Below are 21,753 nucleotides of genomic sequence, written 5' to 3'. Positions count from 1 at the left end.
TACCAGCTAACTTATTATTAATGATTACATAATCAGACTCAAAATTCAAGTAATGCAAAGTATAAACGAATTTACTTCCCATTAACTCTTTGTCAGTTAACTACTGGAAAATGTGCTCCAGCAAAGTGACAGAATAGTTATCTGCAAAGACAGACACAGAATCCATATAAAAAAGAACCCAAAACAAGAGAAAGGCAAAAGTAATCTCCGGAATGATGGTAAAGAGACTTTCCAAACAAAAACTGTGAAGGAGGCCTAGAAATCACCCAAACCAGCTTAGAGAGGACAGAAGTCTCCATAAAAGACTCCTTTCAAGATTAATCAAGAAGATGAAAGACACTGAATACTTATCAAGAGGATATTTACAAAGCTCAGGTAAAGTTTCACAATGAATTAATAATAAGTACTTAGAAAAGTTTTAAAAAAAATTTAAGCTGCAGTAAGACAAGAAACAAAGACCTAGAAATTAGAAAGGAAAAGATAAAATTATCTCTACTTGCAGATGACATGACCATCTACATAGAAGACCCTAAGGAATCTACAAAAAACTCCTAGAACTAATAAGTTGAGTTCAGCAAGGTCACAAGAATACATGATAAACACACAAAAAAGGAATCGCATTTCTACAAACTATCAGTGAACATGCAGAAACCAAAGTTAAAAACATCCTATTCAGTATTGCTCCAAAGAAAATGAAACTTAGCTATATATATACACTTAAAACATGCACAAGATCTGTATGGTAAACAGTACAAGAGGTAAAATTTCATTTACAAAAAGAAATCAAAGACCTAAACAAATGAGGAGACATACTGTGTTTCCAGTGAAGATATCAATTCACAAAATGATCTATACATTTAATACAATCTCAGTAAATATCCCAGCAAGGTTTTTCTGGTCATAGTCAAGTTTATCCTATAAATAAGTTTATTCTATCTATAAATTTCTGGCTAAGAAACCAGAATAGCTAATATAATCCTGACATAGAAAAATAAAGTGGGAGGAATTACTCAACCAGATATTAAGGCTTACTATTTAGTATATAGCTACAGTAATCCAAACTGTGGTATTGGCAAAGGGACAGTCACATAGATCCCTGAAACAGAATTAAAAACCCAGAAAAAAGTCCATATAATTTTTTTTTGAGAAAGATGCAAAACCAATTTCATGCAGGAAGGACAGACTTTTCAACAACAGTGCTCGACTAAGCGGACTTGATGAGCCAAAAAAAAAAAAAAAAAGGGACGCCTGGGTGGCTCAGTTGGTTGAGCGTCTGCCTTTGGCTCAGGTCATGATCCCAGAGTCCTGGGATGGAGTCCCACATTAGGCTCCTTGCTCAGCAGGGAGCCTGCTTCTCCCTCTGCCTGCCACGCCCACTGCTTGTGTTCTCTCTCTCTGACAAATAAATAAATAAAATCTTAAAAAAAAAAAATGAACCTCAACTTAAGCATCACATCTTACACAAATATTAGCTCAAAATAGATCACAGATTTAGATGTAAAGTATAAAATAATAAAAATTTAGAAAAAAACCTGAAAACATCTTCAAGATCTAGAGTTAGAGTTCTTAAACTTGATACCAAAAGCATAATCCATAAAAGGAAAAACTGATATATTGGCCTTCATCAAAACTGAAAACTTTTATACAAAAGATCCTATTAAGAATTAAAATGGCAGAGCACTGGGTGTTATATGCAAACAATGAATCATGGAACACTACATCAAAAACTAATGATATAATGTATGGTGATTAACATAATAAAATTTAAAAAAAAAAGAATTAAAATGGGAAACTAGAGATTTGGAGAAAATATTTGCACATCACATACCTGATAAAGGATCCATATTGTCAGTATATAAAGCACTCTCATAGCTCATGAGTTAAAAGTAATCCAATTAAAAAAATGGGCAAATGACATGAATCGACATTTCACATAGAAAGATATACAGATAGCAAAATTACTCAAAGAATACAAAAATACTAATTCAAAGGGATACATGCACCCCAATGTTTATAGCAGCATTATCTACAATAGCCAAACTATGGAAACAGCCCAAGTGTCCATCAACTGATGAATGGATAAAGATGTGATAGATATACACAAGAGAATATTACTCAGCCATAAAAAAAGAATGAAATCTTGCCATCTGCAATAACACAGATGGAGCTAGACAGTATAATGCTAAGTGAAATAAGTCATAGAAAGACAAATACTATATGATTTCACTCATATGAGGAATTTAAGAAACAAAAAAAACAAGAAAGGGGAGAGGGGAAGGGACAGGGGGAGAGGAGAAGGGGAGGGGGGGAGAGGGGAAAGGCAAACCAAGAGACAGATTCAGAAACAAACTGACAGTTACCAGAGGGGAGGTGGGTAAGGGGATGAGTTAAACAGGTGATAGGGAGTGCACTTACTGTAATGAGCACTGAATCACTCTATTCTACACTTGAAACTAATGTAACACTGTAGCTTAACTAACTGGAATTTAAATAAAACTTTTAGAAAAGAAAAAAAAGATACACAGATAGTAAAAAAGCACATGAAAAGATGTCAATTAGGCAAATGCAAATTAAAACCACAATGAGATAGCAACTACACACATATTATAGCTAAAATAAAAAACAGTGACAACATCAAATGCTGGTAAGGATGCTGAAAAACTAGATGACTCCTATATTGCTGCTGAGAGTATAAAATGTTGCAAGCACTCTGGAAAAGTTAGGTAGTACATTTTAAAACTAAACATGAAACTACGACAGAATCCAGCAATTTCATCCTTGGGCATTTATTCTAGAGAAATGAAAAGTTTTACATCCACACAAAAACCTGTACATTGTTTACATTTATAGCAACTTTATTCAAGATAGCCCCAAACAGGAAATGACCCAGATGTCCTTCAACAGGTAAATGGTTAAACAAACAATGGTACCTCTACACCAAGGAATACCAGTCAGCAATATGAAGGAACTATTGATACATACAATAACCTATGTCAATCTCCATGGAATATGATGAATGTACAAAAGCCAATCCTAAAAGGTTCCATACAATATAATTCCATTTATATAACATTCTTAAAAAGACATAATTTTAGAAATGGAGAACAGATTAGTGGTTGCCAAGGGCTAGGCATGGGGTGAAGGGGAGGAAAGGTGTGGTTACAAAGAACAACACAAAACATCTTTGTAGAGTTGGAAATGTTCAGAATATTGACTATAGTAGTGGACACATGGACATACACAGGTAATAAAACTGTATAGAACTTACTATACATAGACACACACAGACAAAACTGGGTACAAATAAACACGTAAAACTGGGGCAATCGGAACAAGACAAACTATATCAGTATAAATAGCCTGGCCATGATATTATACTATTTTTTTGTAAAATGTGACCATTGAGGGAAACTGGGCAATATATAGAGGGCATTCCTCTGTATTATTTCTTACAGGTACATATGAATGTAAAATTATCTCAATTTTTTTAGAATGCCATTATTAACGACATGAAAATCAAAATGCTATGTAATAAAGAAAAGTATAGCAAACTATTTGGCCTATGAACAGTATGTATATAACTTTTAACAAATCAAAATACTGAAAAATGGTCTAATTAAAATTACAACTATATTGGAAAGGTGTAAGGGAAATGTGCTTATACATGATGGGATAAGGGGAGGTGGGGCTGAAAAAGAGAGCAAATAACCTTATCTTCCATAAAGTCAACTGGTGATGCCTCAAACTGAAAAATCAAAAAATAGCAATACTAGCATTTATTTAGATGTGAGGAAACAATATTTTACATCTAGTTGAGAAGAGCTAACTACAGAGTTAGAAGTTTATAGAGCCTGAGGAAAAAGTCAAGAGAATATGTCCTTTTTGTGGGGTGGGATCACAATATAGATGTGTATTATTGAGGTATAATGTCATACAGTTCAAATGCCATACAATCCATCTATTTAAAATATACACCTTAGGGCGCCTGGGTGGCTCAGTTGGTTAAGCGACTGCCTTCGGCTCAGGTCATGATCCTGGAGTCCCGGGATCGAGTCCTGCATCAGGCTCCCTGCTCAGCGGGGAGTCTGCTTCTCCCTCTGACCCACCCCCCCTCTCATGTGCTCTCTCTCTCACGCTCCCTTTCAAATAAATAAATAAATAAAATATACACCTTAGTGGTTTTGGTATATTCACAGTTGCGCACTCATCACCATAATCAATTTTAGAACATTTTCATTTCCCCAAAAAGAAACCCACTACCATTAGCAGTCACTGCCTATTTCCTCCCTTGTCCTGAGAAAGATAGGTAAGATACAAGTCTCATCCTGATTCTGCACCTGCGTAAATTAAGTCAACATTGCCTGCAGTATTTTTTTACTGATGTTCTTTTGCTTTGTTCTCGTATATCTCCGTTAGAGGCAATGAATTCTCTGACAGTTGTTGGGGGATGATATAGGCAGCATCAACAACCAAATATTCCATCACTCCCATTTCTTCACTTTTATAATTTTGCTGAGTTCAGAACAAACTGACTTAAGTCTAATGACCTCACCCCTAACAGCAATATGTATAAGGCAGGGAAAAGTCTACGAAATCCTACCACGATTTTATGGTTTATGGTACTGAATGACAGCCTTTGCAGACACCAATACTTTGAACTGCTCTTTTGCTTGTCACTATCCAAGGCCATCCTTGTGCCTTAGTAATACTCAAGCACACAGGAGAGGGGCACCTGGGTGGGCTCAGTTAGTTGGGTGTCTGCCTTCGGCTCAGGTCATGATCCCAGGATCCTGAGATCAAGTCCTGCATTGGGCTCCCTGCTCTGTGAGGAGCCTGCTTACCCCTCTCACTCTGCCTGCCACTCCCCCTGCTTGTGCTCATGCTACCAAATAAATTTTAAAAATCTTTAAAAAAAAAAAAAAAAGCAGTGGGAGAGGGCACCTGGGTGGCTCAGTCGGTTAAGCTCAGGTTGTGATCCCAGGGTCCTGGGAACGAGCACCATGTCGGGCTCCCTGCCCAGCGGAAAGCCTGCTTCTCCCCCTCTCTCTGCCGCTCCCCCTGCTTGTACTTTCCCACTCTCTCTCCCCCTATCAAATAAATAAATAAAATCTTTAAAAAAAAAGTAGTGGGAGAGTGATTTTGAAGGTGAACGTTGGAAGGGCAGGCTCTCTACTGCAGGATGTTCTTGAGCACATCATCTTGGGGGAAAAAAAGCACATCTAGAAGCTAAAGATCTGGAAAGTGATCTCCGTAACTATCTATGCCAAAGACCTCTGGGAAGTCTCCATGAACCTCCGGGGTACCCAAACACCAGTTAAGCTCACCACTCTAATGTAGCATGCCTTCTTTCACCTCCAAGCCTTCACGAATCTATTCTGTAGAGCCAGAACTCTCTTCCCCACCCCTGTCCCAACCCCACAACCACCACTTTAACCAGTCTAACTTCTGTTTGTCCTTCTGGCCTCACCTCATGTGATATGTCCCTGGGATGCCTCTTCTAATGCCCTAAGTTAGGATGGGTCCCCTGCCAGACTTCCATAGCATCTCCTTCTCCTATGTTGACATTCATTACCCTGTGTTACCACTGCCTGTTAACTTTCCAGTCTTCCTGTAAGGAAAAATAAGATAAAAACATGGAGGGAGGCAAATCATAAAAGACTCAACTACACAGAACAAACTGGGGGGGGTTGGTGAGGGGATACGCTAAATGGGCTTTAAGGAGAGCACTTGTGATGAGCACTGGATGTTGTATGTAAGTGATGAATCACTAAATTCTACTCCTGAAACCAACACTGCACTAAATATTAACTAACTTGAACTTTAATAAAAACTTGAAAGAAAAAAAAACTTCCCTGTCTTCCTTTTAAGTTTGGGGACAACAAGGACCATATTCATGGCTCTACCCCACAATAGCAAAGTGCCTAGCACAAAGTAGGTATTCAAGAAATTCCTGTTGAAACAACAAATGAAGACTCTTTAAATTTGACTCTTTAAATAGATGCATTAATAATATTTTAGTTAAAAAACTTTTCTACTCTACTTCTCCTGAAGTTCAGGAGTGAAAGGGAGAAGTTAGCAGATAAAAATGTATGTGATTAAACAGATTATGTTAATACTGAACACCTTATCTTGCCTGTACTAGCGTCCTAAGGATAGGTCTATGTTAGTTCCATACTTTTATAATCCTCAGTAGTAGCTACCATATCACTAAGCATCTTGTAAATATTCATTCTACAGTTTTTCTTTATAGAGTAGATGGCATTATGTTGTTAATATATAAAAAAAATCGGGGTGCCTGGTGGCTCAGCTGGTTAAGCGTCTGCCTTCAGCTCAGATCACGATCCCAGGGTCCTGGGATCAAGCCCCGCATCAGGCTCCCTGCTCAGTGGGGAACCTGCTTCTCCCTCTCCCTCTGCACCCCGGCTCGTACTCTCTCTCATTCTCTATCTCAAGAAAATAAATAAAATCTTAATACACACACACACACACACACACACACACACACATAAAACACAATCTAGATTATCACAGGAATTGTAGGTTCCATATAATAACGATTGAGCTTATTCTTTATCTTTAATAAGTCATTCACAGAGAATAAAGCAAATCTTAGAGAAGCAGTTTTTTTATGCCCAGTACCCCCACCTTCATTTTAGTCAGAAAGCCTTGAAAACTGGCATGGTATGTAAATAATATTCTTTATCCCCAAATTAAAAGATTCAGAATCTACAAATACTACCAAGAAAGGTAAAAAAAAAAAAAAAAAAAAAAATTTCAAACCAAGAACAGGCTCTTAACTACAGAGCACAAACTGATGGTGACCGGAGGGGAGGTGCCTGGGGGGACGGGTGAAACAAGTGATGGGGGTTAAGAGCACACTTATCATGATGAGCCCTCAGTAATGTATGGAATTGTGGAATCACTATAGTGAACACTTGAAACTAATAAAACATTGTATGTTAACTATACTGGAATTAGAATTAAAAACTTAATAAAAATTTTCTTCAGCTTTATTGAGTTATAATCGACAAATAAAATTATAGGATATTTAAAGGATACAACATATTGATTTGATAGGCATCATGAAAGGATTCCCAACATCCACTTAATTCACATATGCGTAACCTCACATATAGGAAGGTAAAATTTAATATATAAAATTTAACATCCACGGGGCGCCTGGGTGGCTCAGTCATTAAGCGTCTGCCTTCGGCTCAGGTCATGATCCCAGGGTCCTGGGATGGAGCCCTGCATCGGGCTCCCTGCTCAGCAGGGAACCTGCTTCTCCCTCTCCCATTCCCCCTGCTTGGGTTCCCGCTCTCGCTACCTCTGTCAAATAAATAAATAAAATCTTTAAAAAAAAAAATTAACATCTTCTGTCACAACTTCAAAATAATTTCTCAATAATCACATAATTCTATTTTATATCTACTTCTAAAATGAATAAAGCTCCATTAAATAATGACAATGATTAATATTTTTAGATTTCATGTATAGAACTCTTGAATCACTATATTGTACATCTGAAACTAATATAACAATGTATATTAACTATACTGGAATTAAAATAAAAATAAATTTTTAAAAATTTTTTATTTCAACAATCTCTTCAGAAATATCCCACACTACCTCCAAATAACATCTATATGGATCAAAAATATATTAACTTATTTTTGAAAAGAAAGTGACAGCAAAATGGATAAAAATACTAGTTTAGGTAAGATATAACAAGTCTGAAAGATATAGACCAAAATATTAACAGTGATTATCTCTGAGTGCAGAGGATATAGTGAGTGATCATTCCATTCATTACCTTTTTCCTTTCCACCTAGCCATCCAATTTTTCTGAAATGTACATATTAAAATAATTTTAAAGGACATAATAAAAAATAGCTCTCCTATAATGAACTCATAACACAGCAGACATGCTCCTAAAAAATCACCTGAAAGTCTGTGACAAAAGCTAGAGGAAAAAGGCTTCAAAATAAATGAAAGGTCACAAACAAAAAGGAGAAAGGAGAAACACAGCGAATCCATAACTTCTCTTAATACAGTAGAGAACTATGTCTCAAATCTTTCTACAGAAGTAACCTGCAGAAACACTTGTACTGCACTTTGCATTACTATCACCTTCAAAATTATTTTCTAGAAGTATTTTAAAACTCTCACATAAATTCTTAGCACTTACTGCTGTAAGGCCTTCATTATTACAAATGTTGACATCAGCACTGTATTCTAATAATTTACTCATGCACTTCTTCTGCCTGAAAAGAAAAAAGAGACAGAGATAACTGGTATAAGAAAAATACGCAAATGACAATTATTTTACTGAAATATTGACTACACTCAATACTAGTTGATGGCCAAGTATCAATCTATAGGTTTTTAAACAAATGTTTTAACATTTGAAATAAAATGAAAAAATTGTGACATATAAAAAATATGTAGCAGTGTATATGTAATAGCATATTATACACCATATGTTACATATACAGTATTAACATATGGATATACTACATTTGTAATACTATATATGCTATAAACAAAATAGATAGTATATAGTTTGTATGTGTACGTGTTACCATTCACTCAATTAGATCATAAATTTCTCATGCCATGGGGCGCCTGGGTGGCCCAGTCGTTAAGCGTCTGCCTTTGGCTCAGGTCATAATCCCAGGGTTCTGGGATCGAGCCCCGCATCAGGCTCCTTGCTCCATGGGAAGCCTGCTTCTCCCTCTCCCACTCCCCCGGGCTTGTGTTCCCTCTCTCGCCATCTCTGTCAAATAAATAGATAAAATCTTTAAAAAAAAAAAAATTCTCATGCCATGAATTGTGTATTTCTTTAAAAAACTCAGCATTAAGCATAGCTAGGTGCTCTCAATGAAACTCAATAAAACTTTATTGACTGATTATTAATTATTCAATCCTTTAAGTTAATAGCTAAAATTTTTATTAACTGAAAAGATCTTTTTAAAAGGGAACAAATTACGTTTCTAGCTTTGGTTTTTGTATCTGAAATGAAATTAAATGTTATTTAAAATCAGCATTACAGTCAAAGAAAAGAAAGAAAAAGTTCTGAGAAACTTTTAAGTTCAACATTTATAAAGCTTATCTAATAAACTGTTCTGAAAACCGCAGGAAATAAATCTTCAATAATCCTGAGACAACAGACCAGACAGCCCTATTAAAATGAATACATTGTTCAAAATATGTATATGTGTGCCTATACCCATATTGCTGGATTTCGAAAACATCTTCAAAAGCCTGTCTTAGACCACTTGCCTATTGCCAAAACAAACACTTAGGTGGAAATGGGCCAGGGAAATAGTCCCAAGGAGGTGTTTAGAGGGAGCTGCTGAAGAAAAGCAAAAATCCATAATGCTTCCCAAACCAAAAATGAACTGTAAAAGACAGAGAGCAGTATGAGAGAAATGTATCCTTTTTTTCTCATTTAACAATCATTACTGATACTTTATAGAATCTCAGGATGTCAAAACAATCCACTAAATGAGCACTTATTCTGCCAAGAATTAGAGCTAAAATATTAATTAACACATGGGCTCTGTCCTTTATGAGGTCACAACCTAGCCCAAAATATAAAGAAAAAAATCAAGTTTCAAATCTGACCAAACATGCAACCTAAGAATACAAAACAATTCTGAAGTCTTTTATTTTTTTAACAATCTCATATAATCATGAGCAACACTGGATCCTCCCGTACAGGAGGCAACTATTTTCCTGCCCAGATATTGCAACAATTATGGGAAGCTTATGGTAACCCAAATGATATAGGGGCAAATCATCCTAGTGCTCTGTGGTAGCTCAATGGGTCTTCTACTGGGAAGGAGGGCAATTCAGTACCAGCGCACCCAGCACTACCGGTTAATGAGAGGAGTGATAAAGCAGGCCAGGAGAATTCTACTACTCATCTAACAGTAAAACTGAGGGAGCAAAACAAAAAACAAACTCCCAAAAACGGATGGACAAGCAAAAGGGGCATAAGTCCCCTGTGACTTCTGCTTCAGCCTAGACAAATTTGGACTCATAAAGAAATTATAATAAAAAGCTATTTCTGAAAACATCAGAAGCTACAGGGAGTAACATGTACTCAAGCCACTCAGCAAACATTTATGGAGCCACTCTAAGTTGTACAAGGCACCCCAAAACAAAGACTAAAACAGTCAAGTATTGAATATCACAACCTTTATAGAAACAGAAAGGTATCCAACTTGGATATCATGTTAAGGTTACAAACTCTTCTTATTTCTTCTCTCCTCACTGACTTGCCATGTGAATCAAGCAATTTCTGTCATATTTCTTCACCTTTAAATATAACAGTCTCCAACTTAAATGTTCTCACACCCCCACCCAAAAAAAGATAAATATGTAAGGCGATAGTGATGGATGTGTTTACTAACTAAATGAAACGAATCCTTTCACAATGTAGATGTCTATCAAATCATAATGATGTACGCCTTAAAAATCTTACAATTTTGTTGGTTATACCTCAACAAAGCTAGAAAAAAAAAGTAATGATCTCCTAAATGACTTAAGTCTGACTACAATGGCAATAGACATTTTATCCCCACCGTGCACCAATCTCTCCTTTCACTTACAGTCGTTGATCTAGAGTACTGAGATATTTTTCTTTTTTTTTTTTAAAGATTTTATTTATTTATTAGAGAGAGAGAGAGAATGAGAGATAGAGAGCACAAGAGGGAAGAGGGTCAGAGGCAGAAGCAGACTCCCTGCTGAGCAGGGAGTCTGATGCGGAACTCGATCCTGGGACTCCAGGATCATGACCTGAGCCGAAGGCAGTCGCTTAACCAACTGAGCCACCCAGGCGCCCCTGAGATATTTTTCTATGTGTAACTTTTTGAAAGAGATTTGTCACTAGTCTACCAACCCTTGGGATAATGTATCTAGAACTGAGATCAATTCAGCAAGGAATGAATTCAACAAGATCTATGACCTTGGGTGTGACACCCTACAAACAACACCAGTGTGGCTAATTATTATAAAAATAGTTGTTTAATTAGCACATTGTTACCTTGTTACCTATCAGAACAGTGGACAACTGCTTCACATGCTAAATCAGAAACTGGATCAGACCAAACAGGGTCAAAGGAGTATGCCTTTTCCCCCATCCAACCTAGATATCACTATGGTTCTTATATTTTCGGTTCCACTTTAATCCCTGTATGTAAAAATTTGGTCTCAGAATGATGCAGTACACAATTTTAGCCCCATATCTCAGTTAGGCATCTCCCTCAACTACCTAGAATCTCAGGTCAAAACAAGAAACAGGGGGAGATGGGGGCAGGGGAGGGACAGAGAGAGAGAGAGAGAGAGAATCTCAAGCAAACTCCCTGCTGAGTGTGAAGGCCAATGTGGGGCTCGATCCCAGGACTCTGAGATCATGATCTAAGCCAAAATCAAGAGTTGGACGCTTAACCGATTAAGCCTAGGTACCTAGGCACCCCTCAGTCCAACAGAATTTTAAGACATAAAAAAATAGGGGCGCCTGGGTGGTTCAGTTGGTTAAGCATCTGCCTTCGGCTCAGGTCAGGATCCTGGAGTCCTGGGATCAAGCCCCAAGCTGGGCTCCCTGCTCGGTGGGAGGCCTGCTTCTCCCTCTCCCTCTGCTTGTGTGCTCTCTCTCTGTCAGGTAAATGAATAAAATCTTTAAAAAAAAAAAAAGGTAAAAAATAGTAAGTAGAAGCAGACACAGAGATGTGACATCTGAAATTCTCAAAAATAAGGGAGAAAAAAAGCCATAAAAAGTATAGTAGGGTTTAAAATACCACACAACGTGCGCCTGGGTGGCTCAGTTGGTTAAATGACTGCCTTTGGCTCAGGTCATGATCCTGGAGTCCCGGGATCAAGTCCCGCATCCGGCTCCCTGCTCAGCGGGAAGCCTGTTTCTCCCTCTGACCCTCCCCCCTTTCATGCTCTATCTCATTCTCTCTCTCTCAAAAAAATAAAATCTTTAAAAAAATATAAAATAAAATAAAAAATAAAATAAAATAAAATACCACAGAATGGAGCACCTGGGAGGCTCAGCTGGTTAAGTGTCTGATTCTTGAGTTTCAACTCAGGTCATGAACTCAGGGTCCTAAGACAGAGCCCCATGCTCAGCAGGAAGTCTGTCTGATATTCTCTCCCTCTGCCCCTACCCCCACTCTATCTCTCAAGCATCTCTCTTTCTCTCTCTCAAATAAATAAATCTCTAAAAAAGTAAAATAAACCAGCATAGAATAACATAAAGATGTTAATAATGAACATCAGAGTTATCAGGAAAAAGCAAAAATATATTTACATTTTAGAAATACTACTTTTATAAGGGGAAAAATTATTTAATAAAAAATTTCAAAAGAAAGGGTAGTAAATACATTATTTATTTAGAAAACTTTTTGTCATAATTAAAAGGAAAAATAAGTTTTGGTACTGAAAGGAGTAAGCTATCCTAATTTAGAAAGCTTACTACAGTATAGCCCATTCTCAAAAAGATATAAATAAGCTGGGTATATTTACTCTGTCTTTAATTCCATTAATAAAATTAACTGAACAAGCGATTTGGAAAATAAGGTATGGAAATAGATATGAAAAAGAATGAGCAGGAAAAAGGACACCAAAACAAAGAGGGTAACAATGATGCTTTTTAGAAAATAAAATATCATTATAATACAAGTAAAAATGAACTTAAGTATATTTTCAAGAAGAAATATTAGTAAACAATTGTTAAATATGATAGTTATTTAAATATTGAATACAATGACCCACGACCCTCTTCCCAAGGCAAATATTGGTCAAAAAAAATCACCAAATCAAGAGAGCCTTGAATACTGTCAGTCATAACTGATAATACAACTTAAGTTACTCAAGGGACAAAATATTTACCCATTTCTAGCTGCCAAATGAAGGGGCGTACAGCCTGAAATATCTTGATAGTTAGGATTTGCTCCTTTCTTTAATAGCAGGACCAAGCATTCCACCGAACCACAACTAAAACAATATTAAAAACAGTTCAGATACATTCGTCAGTTGACATACCTCAATTAAAAAAACAAAAAGCTCTACTAAACACATTTTTAAGGTCCGTTATTAACCTACAATTTGATTTAACTTCTGTCATAAATATTAAATATCCTCTACTTTCAAGAAGGTATATTCTACTATGAAAGCTATGAAGTATTTGAGATGTTCAAATAAAGCAAAATAAAGTATTAATACATAAAAGAAACCACATAGTACTCTCAATTCTTTGGCCTTCCAGAAGCCAAATTTATTATGAAAAATTAATTTTAACATATCTACCTAAGTCCTGAAAGGAAGTTAGATATCAATTAATTGACTGATTACATACTGGAAGATTATGGATTAAAATCATTCTTATACCTAAGTAAAAAATGTAAAGCCAATGGCTTCATGTGCAGTTAACATATAAAATTTCATACTGGTAGGATGAGAGAAAATTTTCAGTGAATGTACCCTCTCAAGTACATCCAGGAAAGACAACCTACTGCTCTGACCTAGAACAAGCTAAGACAGTAGATGTGAGACTTGAGTCTGATCTCAAGGTTGACATATCTAGAAAAAGAATGCAAACACAGCATACTATGCTCTAAACAGAATAAAGAACCATTCAGCAGTCTGTTCTCATCTCTTCCCATAACTATTGTGGGAAAACACTGATCCAAAGCTTACTGATCACTGTGCTAGACCAGACTTTAATCCAAAATATCCTCCTCCTTACTTTGCTGCAATGTGAAGTAAGCTTCTTTTCACACGTCCAAATGCATAATTGACATCAAACTTTGAATTTGATAGTAGCTCAGAAACAGACCTAAGCCAAAAGAAAATTAAAAGAATCGGTATGTTAAAAAAAAAGTTTTAAAAAACATAGTAACTCGAGTTAATTGCCCTTTAGTTACTCTAACCAATTATCCAAGAAGTTCTGTCCCAGGTCAATCAAAAAACAAAGCACTACAATCTAAGCATAGCATGGTAGCCAACAGTTTCATCCAAAAAACAACTGCACTGGGGTGCCTAGGTGGCTCAGTCAGTTAAGTGTCTGACTTTCGGCTCAGGTCATGATCCCAGGGTTCTGGGATGGAGCCCTGCGTCGGGATCCCTGCTCAGTGGGGGGTCTGCTTCTCCCTCTCCCTCTGCCGCTCCCCCAGCTTGTGCTCTTTCTCTTTGTCTCTCTCTCACTCTCTCTCTCAAATAAAATCTTAAAAAAAAAAAAAAAAACTGCACTGAGCCATAAACTGGTGTTGAAGGTTTCCTCACCTGCTGATCTATATCTGCTCTGAAGATACCGAAGTTGGCTTCAGTTCTCCCTAGATTCTTGAGAAACAAAGAGAGTTGGGCTACCTGCTCCCCTTGCAAAAAGTATAGCCTCCCTATATTAATTTTGGCCAATTAAGAAAAATCAGATTTAAACATGTTTTAGTTGTATCACACAGGAAGTTTAAAGCAAAAAATTATTTATATTTTAAACTTGTTTCAAAAGTTTCCTTGTCACCTTATTATACTAACTACTCAATGACTAACCACAGCAGAGCTGCCTGCTACAAGTATAAACATCTCATCACCCAGCCAGATAACTATATCTCATATGCGCCCTGTAAAGAGTGTCCACACTATATCAATAAAAAGAACATCAAAGCAGAACATTAGGAAGTTAGCTGTCCATCGGCCCTAACCTTTTGCAATAAAGATCAGTAGTGATCTCTAACTGAAACCATCACAATGTTGTTCTGTCAGTGACCAAATAACTGACTTAATATCTGATAATTCATTCAGAACATCTCTTACCATAGAATTTTACAGTTGAGATGGATCTTAGAAAATCTTGGTTTTTATTTCACAGACAATAAACTATAAAAGAGGTTAAATAACATGTCCCAGGACAACATCTATGTCCAAACTGTGTTTGTGCATGTATATGTATACAACATAGGGTAAATTCATACTTCTCTTGTTTTTGTTTTTGTTTTTTTTTAGTTTTTAGGAGGTTTTGTTTCTTTCTTTTTTAAAGCAGGCTCCACATGCAGTGTGAAGGTCAAGACCTGAGCTGAGATCAAGAGTCGGATGCTTAACCAACTGAGCCACCCAGACGCCCTTCTTTTTTATATTTATACAAAAAGCATAAATTTGAAATAGGCACTCACCTATGTTGATCAGCCATAACCATTGGCATTAATGTATAAACAGCAGTTTCATTATCTGAGTAAAAAACAAAACAAAACAAAAACTAAACAAAAAACTGAAAAAGAATTTATGTCCTATGTTTTTCCAAAGGGTGAAACTTAAAACTACCTCAGAGTTTTCATAATTCCATATAAAAAGTGAGAAGAGGAGAAAGATTAAAGATAGTGTGGAATACCAGAGGCATTTCAAAATCTGCAACAATGCAGAATTTCTTATCCTAATGCTAGACCCCTTTACATCATCCCCTAAGTGCCTAGCTTCTGGATTTGATGGGGAAAATGAGACCTAGTATTTTCTGTAGCTTTAACAACAGAAACTTCTTTTACTTCCAAAAAGTGTTTACCGAGTTCATGTTTTATCAAACTTACATGTAGTTTGGGGGAATTTTAAGCACACATAGCGATTATAGATATATATACTAAAATAGTTTTTAAACATTAAACATACATAATACTTGCTTCTTACAATATTATAACAAAGGGAATTATTTTAGAAGCTTTTACAAAACAGCATTAAAATCTTACTTTTCCACATTACTTTACACTTACGCACATTTTCCTTTATGTCTTTTATGAAGTTCACAGAAATATGATCCAAAAGAAAAGGTTAAAAGTCAACAATATCTATTTAGACTATACTTATATAAATTTCAGCTTTGTTTGGATTTATTTTTATATATTACTAATGGTCATCTCAATTCAATGCATTTTAGAGGTTTATGGGTTTTTTTAAGTTATTTACAGAGAAGTAACTCTAACAATTCTTAAAACATTAATGCCAATGCTAAAATTAAAGAGTTTTAGGAGGAAAAAAGGTTTTTGCATAGTATCAAAGTATCTCCCCAAAATACTAATTACAAAGGAAAACAGTAAATTTACAGTGGAGAACTCAGCAGATACCATCTTGATCAACTGATAAAGGGTAATATCACCAGATATAATACATATTGATATCATGTAATATCATGTAGCCTCTGATACAATCCACCAAGAACAGAAAAAAGATCAGACAAACCCAAATTAAGGGGAATTCCACAAAAATACCCAAGCAGTCCTCTTAAATAGTCTCAAGGCCACTAAATACAAGAAAAGTTTGAAGAACTATTACAGTTTGGGGAAGCTAAGGAAACATGGACGACTAAATGCAATGTAGTATCTTGACTGGATGCTAAATTAGAAAAAGAACATTAGTGAGAAAACTCATCAAATTTTAATAAAGTCTGTAATGCAGTTAATAGTATTATGATAATGTTAATTCCTTAGTTTTGATAAGTGTACTATGGTTGTAACAAAATGTGAACATTATGGGAAGTTGGGAGAAGGATGCATGGGAACTGTGTACTATTTATGCAACTTTTCTGTAAGTCTTAAATTACTTAAAAATAAAAAGTTTTATCAAAAGAAGAAAAAAAGAACTGTTATCATCAAAAGAGTCTTAAGAGATGATCAACCAAGTAATAATATGTGGACTCTGGGTACTGATCCAAACAAATCAACTGTTAAGAGGATGTTTCTGAGAGAAGAAAACTCAATAGGGACTTGATGATAATAAAAATCATTGTCATTTGTGTTGGCTCTACCAATAGTATTGTGGTTATGTTTGAAGAAAGCAGTTTATATATTTAGAAATATATACACCAAAAAGAAGGAAAAAAGTTATCAACATTTCTTCACATCTTTGTTCATTACTTCACTATTTGTAAGTACATCCATGAAAAGCAATTTAGTCCTAGAACTATTCTGAAGTTTCAGCATGCAGATGCAACAACTCTTTTGATACAAAATAAAAAAAATCCTTGTCCTAACAGCCCACGTTTTAAACCATTATCACACAGGCACTGTTCTAAACGCTTTACATGCATCATCTCTTTGATCCTCACAACCACTTGATGAAGTAGGTACTATTATCATCCCCATTTTACAAACGAAAAAACTGAGCACTAAATTAAGTAACAAGCTGTGTGATGGTGGCATTAAGTCGTTAAGCTTGAATTCAAACCCGGCTGATTCCAGAGCCCACACAATAAAAATCTTACAGTACACCCAGTATACTACATATAGTAACCAAAAGGTCTACAATACAATACTTGGTCCTTTATGTGCCATACACTCTAATTTGTTTTATTCTCTTCTATTTCCTTTTTTAAAATGCTGACTGCAATAAATTGTTCTCATTAACTACCGGTGAGTCACCACTAGCAGTTGAAAAATACTGCACTAAGCCTCCCTGGGCATGGCAACATTTTTTTTCTCTCTCATATGATACACGGCCCAATAAACATCTGAACTTCCAAACCATGACAACTTCATTAAGTCTCTCCATAATAAGCAAAGTCATAAACAGGAAGGACCCTTATTTTTAATTTAAACTTATAAATCAAGTTTGTGCATAATTTTAAGTGAGCATAAGCTTCGCATGGGTTTTAATAGGGTGTTTATTTAGACAAAATTTAGATATAGATCTCACTTTTTAATTCACATATAACCCTATAAAAATATAACTCACATACACCAAATGGTATGAGGAAATAAATATAAGCACAACTACGATGCTAGAAGGAGACTATCCAGGAAAAGGCATACTATGAAAGAAGAGAATAAAATTTTTCCTCACTTGCTTCCTTCTCCACGCTCAGGAAGACACCTTAAGAACTAGGTATATAATTAAAGTTTTCAGAGTGATAAAAAAAAAAGTTTAATCTCTCACTTTTTCAGGTATGTTGGCCATTTGATTAGTTGATAAAGTCCCAGAACTCTACAATTAAAAGGAAAACCTTGAAGAACAGGGAGCTCAGATTCATTATAACATATACTATTTCTCTTTAAACCATCAAATAGGAACAATTTTTTAAAAACTGATTATCACCCTAATCATCATTCAAATATATGCTAAGATGGGTTCAAGTTCCATTATCTTATGAAACAAGCTACACTCACTGTAAATTCAGTAATTTAAGACTATTTCTTCCACATAATCAAACAATATAAACCAATTTTTAAAGTCCACTGAGAATCCAGATCCCTAGAGTAATTTATTTCTCTTCACTTCCTCTCTCACAAGAATATTCCTATGTTAGCCCTGCCTAGGATGACTCAACAGCTTACACTCCATTATTTAGTGATTATACTTAGTGGTAATACTCAGGTTTTCATCATCCCAAAGAAATATAAATGTGCTCTACCAGAATCCAATTCAGTCAGTCAAATCTGCAGTTTAATCCTATGCAACAAAGTTAATTTTAGAGTAAAAGCTGATTAAAAACTTTCTAACCTTAATAATGTGTTCCAATCAGATGCTCATTAATCACTGAACTCTAACATGGCAAAATAAGTATCTGAATATTTTCTAAATTTAGAGAGATCTCAGAACTTTTGTGCAGTCTTTAAAATGCAAGCACAACAATCTGGATTTTTATAACACATACGCACTTGAAAGAGCGAATCTCAGAGAATTCAAAAAGAAAGATCCATCAGAACTTAGGGACTAAGACAAATTAAAGGAACAAGATGAGCAAATTCATTATAATTAAAAAAAAAACAAATGAAAGCCAAGATGCCCCTTTTGCCTAGCAACATGGGAAAATGTTTCATTTTTACTTACTATTCTAGTTTCCAGGGACTCTCAAGACTGTTGGTGGAACTTTCTAAAAAGTAAGTTGAGAGGTTGATACTCAGGGCTTTAAAAATGTTGACATAATTAGATCTGTAATTCTTCTTCCACTTATTAATCCTAAGGAAAGAGACTTAGAGAAAGACTAAGACTTAAAAACTACAAAGCTGCTCCTCATAAAATCTATTATCAAAACAAAAATTAAATTCAGTATTTGTTTTACATGTATCCTATGAAAAGCTGCAAGGTCATTAGGCATATTTAAAGATATTTTAAAAAGTGACATTTTCTAAAAGCAAAATAAAAGACTATGTACAGTATGATCTTAATTTGGTAGAGAAAGACAGAAAAAGTAATAGAAGGAAATAAAATACTAACACTGGTTATTACTGAATGGTAGAATAACCGGTTTTTGAATTTTTCCTCTTGAAATTTTCTACAATGAAAATATATTACTTAATTTTAAGACCAGGAAACATTACCAAGGTCTTCTAAACCATATTTTTGTAAAAGATAGTGGGATATAAACTAAACAACACAATTGCCAAGTCAATGAAACTGCACGCTGTGTTCTCCACTAACCTATACCAATAATTTGTGGAAAATGAATGAGGAGAGCACTTAAGAAATGGACTCAAAGGTAAAAGTTGGAAAGAAAACATAGAACGTAGAAGTTCAAGTCTATAGTTACTAAAATCATAATTATTTTCAGTCAACTACTTCATACTAGCAAAGTACCAAGTAGAAAATTATTTTTCAGAAATTCACACAAATCATCCCTATTCTTAATCCTAAATAGAGACTAGGGGGAAATTTTTTCATGAAAATATCCACAAAGTTCCCATTCCCACATTTATTAGATGGCTCTCTCCTAACGTCTCCTATAACCTACAAATCACCTCTCCAGCAGCAATTCAAAGAAAGTTTTGAAAAGTTAAAGATACACTAATACAATGCATTAAAAAAAAAAAAAATCACCAGCCTTAACCTCCTACCCTTTCTCTCACTGGGGCAAACGGAACGGAAAGCCTCCTAGAGGCAGCAAGGCCACCTCCCGCTGCCACTAAAACGTAGGAATTCGTGAGGCTGCAAACGAAACGGCTTTATTTCTCACCTTCTTTATCGCTAGTGCTTCCTTCGCCCGTTCTAAAGCAACCCTGGCACAATGAACTAAAATTCCTGAACTACAAGGATCATACCTTATTTCTCTTTGTGGAAGGGACCCAACCCACACTTGTGTCTGATGAATAAATGAAGAATGAAGACAGGCAGGCATAATTTCAAAGTGTATATATATACACACGCACAGTACTTTAAGAGTACATACTTGATATTTAACACCCTTTTATTTGTTTATTGTCAAAATATCAAAATACAGTACTCTCCATTTCCGAAAAGAAAAGAAAGGTTCCTTAATTCCCGCTCTGCAGCTTAAAACAGAAATACTTTCGGTGCATCTCTCTAGCCCCGGCTAGCAACGACTGTACAATGACCCACAACTGTAGTGTTTTCTGAATCCGGGTCTCCGCCATCCGACTGGTATTTCTGCCCCTTTGCCAACACCCCAGATCGACAGTAGGGAGAGACATCTGCCTGCTTCTTCCAGCACGCGGGCCCGCAGAGCCCAGACCCTCCAGCAAACTCCCACCTCCCCGGGTGGGAGCGGCGGTCGAGGGGCGGCCAGGGGTTCCAGCCTGGCCCCCCCTAGCTAAAGGAAGTAAATGTGGGCGTTTTCTCGGCTTTGGGTTAGTTTATCCACCCGACATCGCCGCAGCCCGAGCCCCGCCCCTGCCACGCCACTGCTGCCCCAGACACCCCTAACCCCTCGCCCAGCTCACCGTCGGGCAGCTCGACTGTGCGCGCGCGGCGCAGCGAGCGCGTCAGGCGGTTGAGCTGCTCCATCGCTCTCTCCATCCTCGGCGCGCCCTCCGCGCCCACTCCGCCGCGCCGGCGGCCTCCGCGCCTAGCCCCCTACATCCCGCCCCCGGCCCGTTCGGCGGGCGGAGGGATCGGCTCGCCCCGACTAACGCCCGGAGCTGCACGGGCCGCTCGAGGCCGCGTCCTCCGCCGGGGGTCGGGGACTGCCGGACCGACCACTGACGGGACACCCGAGGCTGCCGCTCGCGCCCTTCCTGCCACCGCCGCCGCTTCCCTCCCGGTTTCGCACGGCCTTCTGGGAACAGTAGTTCAGAGCCGGCGGACTCGCGCGCCTGAGGCGGGGCCACGCTGGGTGCGCGGGTGGCTCCGCGCTCTGACCACTCAGACGCCGTGGTAGAGAGGTGAGTGCGGGAAGCGAAGCCGAGACTGGGCGTACCCTCAAGTTCGTGGAGGGATTTGGCCCACGCCCTCTCCGGCCCGCCAAAGTTGTACAGGAGAGGAGAAGCTTCTTTTAATTCTGTCACTCTCTTATATAGCAGGTTGGGGTTTTGCAGTTCTTAAAATAAATCCATCCTCCTCTTCATTCTAGTTTGGGTACATTTGTTTTCCAGATGCATGAACTGCTGAAATAGTATATTTTTATATGTCAAACTTAAAAAAGAATAAACTCAAACAAATGCAATGTAGAATACACATTTTCTCTCACTGCAAGTAGCTTAATTATCTGTCTCCCCTTTTGGGCGACTTCATGAGGGCAAAACACCAATCTGTCTTGTGTCTTGTACTCCCATACTTACCACCTGACAAAAAGAAGAAACTTTAAGGAAGATCTAGATGATGACACCCTGAAAGAAAATTTTGGTTTCTTTGGTACAGTGCCGAAGCGTAAGGTGATAACAGATCCCAGTGGGGAATCCAGACTTTGACTTTGTGAGTTGCAAAAGACAATACCAACAAAGTGTGGAAGAAATGAATTATGAGGAAATCAGTGGGGAAAAATCGTGTTTGTCAGCTCTGCACAGAAGTTGAGAATAAACCAAGGTGAAAACA

The 21,753-nt window shown here is 37.0% G+C and overlaps 1 protein-coding gene across 6 annotated transcripts in view; it reads right to left on the bottom strand.

Annotated features, from left to right (window-relative positions):
- Window positions 1–20,978, bottom strand: part of HACE1 (HECT domain and ankyrin repeat containing E3 ubiquitin protein ligase 1) — a 100,671-nt gene extending 79,693 nt beyond the window's left edge. For 2 of the 6 annotated variants that reach the window (XM_027602685.2, XM_027602686.2), the window contains exons 1-5: window positions 20,664–20,978; window positions 15,177–15,231; window positions 13,757–13,846; window positions 12,901–13,005; window positions 8,189–8,264 (exon numbers count right to left, since the gene is read on the bottom strand). In XM_027602685.2, coding sequence (XP_027458486.1) covers window positions 8,189–8,264; window positions 12,901–13,005; window positions 13,757–13,846; window positions 15,177–15,231; window positions 20,664–20,739 — 402 coding nt within the window. In that variant the 5' untranslated portion in view covers window positions 20,740–20,978. Of the gene's footprint in view, window positions 1–5,467; window positions 5,487–8,188; window positions 8,265–12,900; window positions 13,006–13,756; window positions 13,847–15,176; window positions 15,232–18,816; window positions 18,875–20,663 lie in introns of those variants that run through there. The other 4 variants (XM_027602688.2, XM_027602689.2, XM_027602687.2 and 1 more) reach the window with 3 other exon arrangements.
- Window positions 20,979–21,753: the final 775 nt, after the last annotated feature.

The sequence above is a fragment of the Zalophus californianus genome, chromosome 7 (genome assembly GCF_009762305.2).
Source record: "Zalophus californianus isolate mZalCal1 chromosome 7, mZalCal1.pri.v2, whole genome shotgun sequence".
Taxonomy (NCBI): domain Eukaryota; kingdom Metazoa; phylum Chordata; class Mammalia; order Carnivora; family Otariidae; genus Zalophus; species Zalophus californianus.
The sequence above is the reverse complement of the archived record's forward strand: the minus strand, read 5'-3'. Positions and strand labels throughout refer to the sequence as shown.